The sequence below is a fragment of the Manduca sexta genome, chromosome 20 (genome assembly GCF_014839805.1).
Source record: "Manduca sexta isolate Smith_Timp_Sample1 chromosome 20, JHU_Msex_v1.0, whole genome shotgun sequence".
Lineage (NCBI taxonomy): Eukaryota > Metazoa > Arthropoda > Insecta > Lepidoptera > Sphingidae > Manduca > Manduca sexta.
In genome coordinates, this window is record NC_051134.1 from 6235250 (window position 1) to 6246449 (window position 11200).

Here is an 11200-nt window from a genome sequence, read left to right on the forward strand (position 1 = left end):
CTCACTGCTGGACAATTGTTAATAAATTACAAAATTTTCTAGCTATCTCTGATATTGGCTTAGATAAAATACTTTGAATCCGACCTACGTCCAGACTATTTAATTTGAATTCGTTCAACAGCGAGTCGCGTTCATCTTTGTTCCGAACACATTCCGGCAGCAAATGTTGGATGTCTTCAATAAGCAAATGTTTATTTACCATAATATGGAGCAAAAGAACATTAATCGGACAATATTAAACTGAAAATTTCACACTTTATACAAATTTTGAGTGCTCAATCTGGAAATAGTAGCTAGAAACCGACATTCAATTCGAAGATATTAGACTATCTCCATAACTATTATTTTGTGCCAGGCGGTCTGCAAGTCCACAAATATTCCCCAGATCCGTCCCTGCCTCACCCTGAGCCCTCTTAACGTGAAATCGACACTCCATCCGGTTTTATTTGCTCGAACGCCATTTCAACGGCTTATCTTCAGGTTACAGTATAAAAATCGTGTTTATTAAAAATATATATTGAGCATTGCTGTGTGGTGCAAACTCAAATTAAATGGACTTCGTGCTTTTTGCACATGATCGCGTTGCTACTTTTTAATTGAAAAAATGTGAACAAGGTAATTCGTTTTTAGCTGAGGGATGTGTAAAACGACGTAATGCAATGATTACGATTAACGACAATTTATCTATTACATTAATATTTGTTACAATGTTTATGAACTGATTACGTTACACAATTTATTAATTTTATTGGAAAATTTAGTTTAAGTACTTACTTATTATTTATTAAGGAATGAAATAAAAACCCAATGTATCGTTTTCATAATAATTATAATTTATCATTTGCTATTGTTTACACTAGAGACACTGTTTGGTGTGGAAACACTAGAAATGACTTTTGGTTTCTTCTTTTTGTCCTTTTCTGCGAATTTCTTTACTAAATCTTGGAATTCTTTCTGTTCTTCCAAATGTTTCTTCTCTCTTATACCCCATGTCGTTTTTTCCGTGTACCATTTAAGGTACTTTTCGTACTCCTATAATGATAGCTTTACGTAAGTACAATTGATAACTAATTTTACGATATACTTACATAGCTACCTTCAATTCAGATTTTAAAAATATGGCCTTTGTTTCTCAAAAAGAGTAGGTTTCTAATTTTCTATACTTAGTTAAATAGTAATGGAATCGGATTTTTAGTGTCAGTTACTACAGTAAATTTTTAATAATTTATTATTATTGTTTAGTATTAACTCACAGCGACACTTTGATTATCATCTTGAATAATATAATCGTATATTTCTTGAGGATATAATCCGTAGGCGGCTATTCTGAAAAAAGAATAAGTTATAAGATGAATTGTCTCTGTTCTAAAATTAAATAATAAAAATAGAAATCTTATTCTATACTATTATCACACTATTAGTATCGTTAAAAAAAACGTGTGGGGGCATAATTAATTATTTACCATCACGTATACAACAAGACTTCATTTCTGAATTTCTTTGTCCTTTGCCTCTTTTACTCTCGCATAATAACTATAATATTATCCGTGGCAACTGCGCCAAAGGACCCGCGTCGCCGCAAAAATAGCGGTTTAAATTCTACTCAAATGTAATGTTTTTAGATTATGTTTACGAATCATTATAGTTATTATAGGACGTGTTTTGATTTAAGAATGAATAGTGTGTGTTGCGTAAAGTTAATTATATATTGTTTTTATTGTTATTACAATAGATATCAGCTCTGTATTATACACTGTTAAACTGCTGCGCGCGTCCTCTACTACTGAGAGAGATTAGGCCTTAGACTTCACAAACCCTCAAAATTCCTATAGAGAACATCTCAGGTTGCAGGAGATTTCCTCACGATGCTTTCCTTCACCGTTAAAGCACATAATTTTAGAAAAATTTAGAGGTGTGTGCCCTTGGGAATCGAACCTACGGACATTCGTCTCGGCAGTCCGTTCCACACCCAAGTAGGCTATCACCACTCTTTTTTTCTTTCGCTTTTTATTTTATTGTTATTGTCGTATTGAAAATTCTGAATAAAGAAAAAACAAGTTACCTTACAATTCGTTCAGCTGTTAAAAAGTTATTTAAAGCATCCTTTAAATAGCCGAAATTGTAGCCTTGAAGCATGTAGGCTAGGCTGTTTATATTTAAATCTTTTGGTATTACGGAATTACTGAAACAAAAAAACTGACAGTAACTGCTACTTACCTATTAGGTATAATATTTGTATCGTAACTAACCAGACAGCGATTAGTTACCACTAATCTTATTTGACCTCTGCTAGAGTTTTATCCTGGACTCTGGCATGGTGGATAAAATAAATTGATTTTACTATATTTGACGGGAAGTAGGTATAGTCAGGTCAAAATGTAATGTTAACCCACGAGAAACGTTACTCCTCGCGATTTACATCTACATGTTTTCCACTAGTTTTACTGGTATTAGGTAAAGTCAGCTACAGATATTGCGGAACAAAATTCAAAACTATCAAAACGCTTAAACCCTGTGTTTGGGTAAAATAGACGAAGTAGGTGGTATAAGAGATAAGAAAATAATTTTTGCTAGTAAGTAGCTATACCTGATAACCCAATTTTGAAGCAATTTTAACACCACAGAATAAGATGTGTGTGGCAAAAGAACAACTGACTGGAATTGTTTGAACATATTCTTTGATTTTGTCGTCCAGGGATCTATACAACTGCCTGTTAATTGAAAGAGGTATTTATTGATACATGCAATTATAATATGCTAAGCTGACGCCTTTATCTACAGCGGCTGATAGTAGAATTCGTGGAGATTCGATTTGCCTAATTTCTTTAGGCTACATTACGCGGTGAGCTATTTCTAATCACACAAATTATTATATTGAAAACCTCGCACAAATGTTTATAAGCCTGATATTTGAGTTTATAATTTCATAGTTCAATAGGTAAGTTTGTCAAGACCAAGAATCTGCAATCAAAATTTTATAAAAATGAAATGACACTAATCCATAAGATACTATTCATTTTATCAGGTAAACATCAGGAGTCATAATTATCGACATTTGATACCTATAATAGTAACTTTATCCGTTTTATTAATCTTCTTAAACAGTATCTTCGTAAAATATCTCTTCAGGAGATCCAAATCCATGTCTTGTTCTTCCGCTGGCACCTGCATGATGTATAGATTTGTAAAAGCAGTGACAATGGGGCGAAGAGGAGAAGACGAGCAAGTGTATTATTGGATGGCAACAGATTTCTAAGGCCTATTAATACTAAACTCACAATTAGAAGAGGCAAGATTCTAGAAGGGACTCTCGGCTGTTAACGCAATAAGAATTTCCTTGTTATGGTGTGCAAATCTGCCAATTTTTATGTCCTCCTTAGAATCATAAGAGAAGAAAATTGCTGTGTCTAATTGAGGATTACAATTTTAGATTCGTGCGTCTGCTATTGCTCAAAGAATAAAATTTAAAAGTGGTGAGAGGATTTTAACAATTCCAGATTTTTTTCTTATCCTAGGAATGTTTCTAGTAAATTGCCTTCAAGTTGCTTTTCACCAACGAGGCGAGTTCTTTTTAAAATAGAGAGGTTATCTCTCAAAAAATAAAAACTCATCTAGAAGATTTTACCTTAGCATAAAACAGTCTTTGAACATGCTTGATGTAAATAACTGAAGGCTGCACCGCCTTAGCGCAAGTTGCTATAGAGTTCACCAATTGTTGAAGATACACTGCCGTTAGAAACTCAGCTGGAAGGTTCTCAGGATCTATCACAAACAATACTGCATCTGAAATGGACGCATTTCTTATTAATCGAAACCACTGTGTGGAGATCCTATGGACTATTTCTACAAGCGCATTGGAGTGCCACGCAGTACTCTGTAATGCAAAATTCTGTACACACTACACAGGTTACGTATAGTTTTGTTATTTTTATGAGTCGGTCATTTACCATAAGGCGGCATGCTTGTCTGGTCATTTAATTGCAATACAAAATATTGGCTAATTACAATTTACAATTAACTCTACTCTTTCTTGCTAAAGTAAAATTGGAAATGGAATAATAAGAAAATTGACATGAAAAACAAATACCGTTGACAGAAGCCATCACATGGACGAGCCTGGTCTTTCCACTGCCTTTAGGGCCAACCAACAAAATTTTATGGAAGCCGTGTGCCATCTCCCGACATCTGTCCCACCAAATACGCCTTATATCGCCGTGATGCGGAAAAGCTTGTCTGAAACGGAGTCAGTACAAGAGGTTGTAATTGCCGTCATTGGTGTTAAGGCAAAGCAATTAACTATTTATTGCGCAAGGATATTTTAAGACGGGGGCGAAACTAACTATCTCTAGGGTAATAAAGTTGTAGGGCCGTGATAATAGAATTCAGTTTCGGTCCGAAATGCGATATCAGTTGAGATGTTTTCTAATTACAGTCAGCATCTTATGTCACTATTTAATAAATAGATATCAATATCTCAAATGATATGATAAGTTACAGCATATGACGGTTTTTGACAGCTGAATTTTGTTTTTTAAAACGATTCAACTGAGAACAAACTCTTAAGCGACAACTTAAGTTTCGTTTATTAAATACATAGTTCAATATACTACTTAAGATCCTATTCAAATATGAGATTGATTTGTTAAAGTGGGCCTTCAATATTTCCGATGTTAATTGCGTTTAGATGTCAAGGCATTATAATGTGTAAGTGAAAGTCCAAGCAGTTGCTTACTTATACTGGCATCTTAAATCTTCTCCGACAAAATTAGGGTCTCCCATAAAATCTTCGAATTTAATTAGAGGATATTCTTTTACAAAACCACGAATAGCTAAGTCCTGGGAAAAATGATTAAAAGTAAAACCTATATTAAGGTATATTTTTGTATAATGCTATATAAAGTCTGAACGCCATGTAGTACCTCAATTTTTTCAGCAATTATTTTTTTATCGATTGCCTTCCTTTTGCGTTTTCTTTCTCTCCTTTTGGAGGATTTCTTTATGTCTTCAGGCATTTTTTCACCTTCGTTTTCGTAGTCCGTTTTTAAGGCTCTACGTAATATTTTCAATTCTCGTCTGAAATAATTAATAAGCTTTTATTGTCATACTTTCTGATGTTGTTAAAACAATAATATAATAATCACCTCATTTCTTCATCGACTACGCTCAATATTTCTAATTTAGCTTCCATACAAGCATGATCAATGTCCAATTCCTTTACAGATTTAACTTTTATTTCAACCGCATTAGTGCTATCATAAGCATCCCAGTCTTTTTTATAATGTTCGATTGCCTGAAATTTTCTACATTACTCAATGTATTTATTATGGATTATAATGAATCGTCTCTTGGAAGCTATCTTTATTCCATCCCTTTTAAACGCATTAAATTGATGAGCTAAGAACTATGGTACTAAAATATTTCGTAGGATATACGATGCTCATCATACTATCTTATTTGGAAATATGAATTTATTGTAAAAAAAAACGTAAATTTGTTTACCTTTATCACATGTTCTGTTTTTTTAGATGGCGGGTAGTCATAGCCTGGATGTAGATTTGGATTCTTTTTTAGCTTCTTCAAAAAATCTGCTTCCATTTTCTTCTTCATTAACTCTTCTTTCTTTTGCATCATTTTTTCTCTTTTAGCTTCTAATTTTTCATATTTTTTCTGTAAGATAAAATTAGCGTGCTATGATTGGATTTCTAATCATTGTGACACGCAAATGCCTGAGTTTAAGTTAGTTATGAGATGCTTAAATAAAAAGATATTATAAATACTTCGTAATTATATTAAACCTGTGTGGCTGTCTTATTTTTATTAGTAATTTTCTCTTCCAAATACTTTTTGTGTTCATCGACCCACTCGGTTGGAGAAAGAACTTCTTCTCGTAGTATAGTGGCTATTCCACCTTCATTAGGTTTTGGTATGCCATGTATATATTGAACTTGATTGAACCTGATAAAAGATTATTTTGAACATTTGAAAAATTGTGTCATGAAGGACGGAGGTTAGCAGTTTTATCAATGTTTTCACTACAGGCAGAGGTCTCCTACCATCATGTAGCTGACTTAATTATTATTATCAGTTAATAAAAACCCAAATAGTAAATAGTACTAGAAATTTAGAATTATGGCAAACTTTGTTACATATAAGGTCAGTCATGCAAGTGCGCCATAAAATTTTCATAGCTGGATTCAATGCAAAATAATTTCTTTTTGTGCTGACTTAAGAATGTAATTTTATTAATTTAAGAATATTTGGTATTTTGTGATAACAACCTATAGCCATTCAAGGAAATCGGACCATAAATTAATAATATTTTGCTCAAAGTAAAAAAAATGGTAGTAGGCGCACTTGCCTCCGGAAATGGGGTAAGTGCGCCTGTGTAAAAAAAACGCCAATATGAAACATTATAAAGAAAACACTCACTTTAGTCCATAGAGAAATAAGTTTTACACGCATTGCTCTTAGATAAATTTTAGTCACTCAATATTATAACAAACTATGGCTGTTAAATCAAATTCGGGGTAAGTGCGCCATATATATGTAAATCAGGGCTTGAAAACATTTTAGAATTTTTATTGATATATAATTTTTTGCTATGTTAGAGTTTTTTGTGCGGATATGTTGGAATAAAAATGTTAGCCCTAATATAAAATCCAGTTTATTTCTAAAAACTAAAAAAAACATACAAATATTTAGGAATTAACAATTTTGAATGCGTTATAACTCAATTACTTAGAATTTGGCCTTATGACATTTGATATGTTTTAGCTGCATTATATCCAGATAACGTGCCTGATCAAACAGCAACCTATTCACGTAAAGTTGCTCTAGACCAAGATATTTCATTTTTTTTTTGTAAAAACGAATTAACTAATACGCCCTTTTATTTAAGTCGGCTCAAAACAAAATACCTTGAGTACAAAAAATTCTGCTGTTAAGTATAACATTTTAATAATAATAATTCATATTAGTAAAACTTATTCTCAAAAAAGGTTGGTTATATATGGATCAGGGGCAAGTGCGCCATACGACTATTAACTGTGGCGCACTTGCCCTACTCGACAATTTTAGGTACATTTTTTCGCATTGCTAAAAAATCATTTATTTGAGTATATATAAATAAAATTCCGGCAGGAAGTTAAAATAAAAGGTTTAAACTATGTATTCACCTTACTGGTTTACAGAAATATGTTAAATATCTTGAAATATTTGATGTTATCTTTCATGGGGTCATCTCGGCTTACAGGTCTAAATGACACTTAAAATAAAATGGCGAATAAATCGTATTAAAATGAACATAGCCATGTATGTTTTTTAGTGGAACTGTATTTCAGTTAGTAGGATAGATGTAAGATTGCGGTAATTGTATAACATCAATAGTTCTCGATTTTTTTAGGGTAGGTGCACTTACCCCGTCGGCGCACTTGCCCCACCTGACCTTAGTGGAACTGAATTTTGACGAAGTTTTGTATCTTTTGGCTTAATTTAATTCAATTCAGAAAATGAATCCTTACCACTGTTGAAACCACGCACGTATGTAGTCACGATAATCTTCTTTAAGGGCTTCACTCCTTCGTTTTAAAAACTGTTGTTTCATATTATTTCGGGATATTTTCCATTCCTCAGAATATTGATTGTATAGTTCAGTACGATAGTTCTGTTAGTATTAGAGATATTTTAATTTTTATTATTAATTTAAATCGAAAAAATAGACAGTTTATCGAGCATACGAGGATAATAACGATTTTCGACAAAAACCATTAACTTAGTTGCATGCAAGGTAAAATATACTTTGGATGGATAGAGGCCTTTTCCAATATCCTTCTGATAAATCCAGAAGCCTCCAACTTCTGATTTAAGTGATTATTCCATATCTCCCTAAACAGGCTAATGAGACTTAGAGAATCGCAAGATGTACCCACGTCTGTAGCCAATTATGGAGCACGTAGTAACGAGGCGACAATATCTTGGGTTCAGAAAAATATTTTTACATTCTATATACTTTTTTCTTTAGTGATATTGTTTTCCTAAAATATGTTATGCACAATATGATAATGTTTTATATAATTTACCTCTTCATCCTGCTTTAATAACAAATCTTGACCCCCACATAATCTCAAACCCAATAATTCATCTCTCTTACAATCTTCCAGTTTTTTTCTTTTTAACTCGAAATAAGCTCTGTAAATATTTCCTAAATTATAAAAGTTGTTTGGACTAATTAGTATAGTTTATTCTCACGACCATTGTGGCCTTATTAAAGTTACCTCTTCTCTAATGTATAAGAACTAAGTACTTTAAAATTAAACTCTAACTATTCCTCCATTAGAGTTAACACTGAACATACATTACGTGTGGTAATGTGATATTACCTTAATTACTTCTTATGTTTAGAGGGCCGTGGTTCGAATCCCAGATGGATAATACGTTTAGATCCAAGAGCCTCTTTGTCCTTCGAAAGCAAGGTCAGTCGAAGTTTATGTTATATGATATGTTGTACCTTAAAACTTTCTGGATGAGTTTTGCACTCCTCTCTCTCAACTCTATCGGTGCTGGTGGTCGGAGGGTCCCATTTAATTCCTTTTCCCATAATTCTCGTTTGACTTCTCGATGTCTGACGCGTGTTAGGACTTGCCTAAAAATAAGTCGAAGTAGTTGCATGATGGCGATAGGCTCTCTATCATGGAAAGGATCCCATAATGAAAAGTAGGTGGCACTGTTGCACCTCTGCCTGCTCTTTCGGGGATGAAGGCGAAATGATCTTGTATATTACTATCTTTTGTAATTGGAAACCGTATTTCTGTCGGGGTAATATTAGAATCTAGAAGTATATGAGATCAACGCGAATAAGCATATTTGCATTTAAGTTTCATGTAGTCAATAAGGTATAATCAGTGAAAAAAAACAATAACTGCCAACCTTGACTTTTCATGTGCCTGTATCATTGCTATTATTTCTCTTTTCCGTAAAGTCTCTTCTGAGAGCTGTTCTTCTATTTCCACAGGCTCTTCTGTTGCTTCTTCAATCTCATCAGTTTCCCACCAGTTCCTTGTTTTTACAGGAACCTCTTCTATTGCATGTTCATCTTTGGCTGCTAAAAGCGACATATTGTTTTTTCGTTTATAAATGTATTGAAATTATGAGAGATAATTTATGCTCCATTTCTAAATATTCTTATTGTTTTTTCTTATTTTTAGCATTTGTTTGTATTTTGTAATATAACAAAGTATTTCTGCAATAACAAAGCACCTTATAACTTATATCTTTATTTCGAAATCTCTCCAAACTTTTAAACAGCTTTGATTTAATTACCTTCATGTAAATTACTTTCCATTATTTCTTTAGCTTTTATCATTGCTTCTTCAATCATCGTTTGAACTGCTTTTGGTCTTTTTATCTTCGCTGATATATTCATCATTTCTATATCATACGTTGTGAGCCTCGCTTGTATGATGCCAGTACCGAAGAATTGCAAGTTACTGTTTTCAAACTTTTGCAAGTCATGTTTTAGTTCCAACATTCTTGAAAATATTTATAGAAATTATTAGTTAGTACTCTACGTATTTTCTCAAGGGTAGGAGATACCCGTACCATGATATTACGAAACAATAAATATTTGCGGTTTAAGTAAACTTATAGTAGTAGAGCCATATATGAGTAGAGCCATGTTTTATACATACTACGTAATATTATAAATGCTTTCTAAAAAATGAAGTCTCGTTTACACTATTCCTTGGGATAAAATAGCAAAACTCTGTATCTACTCTGTGGCCCTGCTCGTAACTGTGTATAGGGTACCGGACTCATTGTTATTCTTAACAGTTATCAAATATTTAAATAATATAAATTATAACACAGAAGAAATTATTAAAATCCGTGAAAAATCAACAAGTTATAAATATTTGAATTTCGGTGGAAGGGGTAATTAACAAGAAACAGAAAAGGGACAAAATATCCACATGTGACGTCATCGGGAATTACGACGCGTGCGAAAGAAAAAGATGAAGCGATATCCCCACATCGCGCCCACTTCTGCACATTACAATATTTTAAATATGAATTACTCGCTCATTTTTTAACCAATTTTTATGCTGTTTTCGCAAAAGTGCTTCTTTTTCGTATTAAAAGCCATTACATATAGAATAATGTACAAAATCAAGCATAGGCCGGTCCCCTATTGTATGAATTACTCTAACCCCAAATAAGGAACTTATACCTGGAAACTACAGCTTTAATCACTTCCACCATGTATGAGGTCTTCTGTAACTGTAGATTGTGTCTGTAGCAATCCTCCGCATCGCTATACACAGCCATATACTGACCCAGTACTCCCGATAGATGATGTACTTCCTCACAAAGAGTATTTTCGTGAGCCTTTGTCTCCTACATTAAATATTATATTAATTGCCCTGGTTGCATCTCTATCTAACCTTTCGGGAATAAAACCTTGATATGTGTTTATTTTTGGTTGCTCAATTACTCTGCTGGATATATTACTGCACAAATTAATTTTAAAGTTAATAGGTTAGTTGTACCTGATATTCGACATCAAGTGCCACTACGGTTTCCAAACGTTGTATAACATTCCTCCATTTCTTAAAATAGTAATCATTAGACATATTAAATTTTGGAAATAAAGAATAATAAAATTATCAACAATATCCACTATGTTATGTCAAATGAATTCGAGTTGGTCACGACATTCTAAAATGTTTAACGTTTAGTATATTATTCAAATCGTGGATTAAGTTAACCTCTACTGCACGGCATATTTATTAAGTTAATGTTTTGGTAATACAGAATGTAGTTAAGAAATGTATGATGCCATACCTTATCCTGAGCAACTTAGTGTAAATCTCGGTGAATCCACGCTGTTATAGACCATTACCGCAATGAATAGAATTATACAATTTCCTAAGATGCCTCCCAATCCTAGTTAATAATTCACATTCCACGTCCTCGAATGGTCATAAGGCTATCTACAAACGCACAAGCCATTCAATGCGAGATACTAACCGCCCATTTAGTCCAATGAAAGGGCAAACGGCGTCCATTACGTGTTATCATTCACATAGGAAATCTTACATCATGCCCGATGTAGGAAATAAGCGATCTCGTTTGACAACCACCCTGTTCGCGTATTGCTATCGTTATTTTTCACGTAACAGCTCAACCATCAACCTATAGTGTGTAA

The 11200-nt window shown here is 33.2% G+C and overlaps 1 protein-coding gene across 4 annotated transcripts; it reads right to left on the reverse strand.

Moving 5' to 3' along the window:
* Positions 1 to 810: 810 nt before the first annotated feature.
* Positions 811 to 10709, reverse strand: LOC115443530 (IQ and AAA domain-containing protein 1-like). 4 transcript variants are annotated; one of them, XM_030168969.2, is made up of 19 exons: positions 10542 to 10709; positions 10223 to 10389; positions 9319 to 9527; positions 8926 to 9097; positions 8507 to 8641; positions 8079 to 8187; positions 7521 to 7663; positions 5796 to 5955; positions 5500 to 5667; positions 5142 to 5290; positions 4920 to 5073; positions 4733 to 4836; positions 4088 to 4233; positions 3626 to 3783; positions 3063 to 3165; positions 2588 to 2711; positions 2063 to 2182; positions 1254 to 1326; positions 811 to 1032 (listed from the first exon to the last, which is right to left on the reverse strand). In XM_030168969.2, the coding sequence occupies exons 1-19, from the start codon at positions 10623 to 10625 to the stop codon at positions 838 to 840; spliced, it is 2673 nt and encodes an 890-aa protein (XP_030024829.1). In that variant the 5' UTR covers positions 10626 to 10709; the 3' UTR covers positions 811 to 837. The 4 variants fall into 4 exon arrangements, with proteins under 4 accessions (XP_030024829.1, XP_030024828.1, XP_030024831.1 ...); XM_030168968.2 differs by having other exon boundaries at positions 8926 to 9100; XM_030168971.1 differs by lacking the exons at positions 10223 to 10389; positions 10542 to 10709 and having other exon boundaries at positions 8926 to 9238; positions 9319 to 9410.
* Between the last annotated feature and the right edge of the window lie 491 nt (positions 10710 to 11200).

Excerpts from the sequence above, each read along its gene's own strand:
- LOC115443530 (XM_030168968.2), bottom strand. The coding sequence starts at position 10,625 with ATGTCTAATGATTACTATTTTAAGAAATGGAGGAATGTTATACAACGT. Across the intron at positions 3,166-3,625 it reads AAAGACTGTTTTATGCTAAG|GTGCCAGCGGAAGAACAAGA; the intron begins GTAAAATCTTCT and ends TACATCATGCAG. Across the intron at positions 1,327-2,062 it reads ACAGCTGAACGAATTGTAAG|AATAGCCGCCTACGGATTAT; the intron begins GTAACTTGTTTT and ends TTCTTTTTTCAG.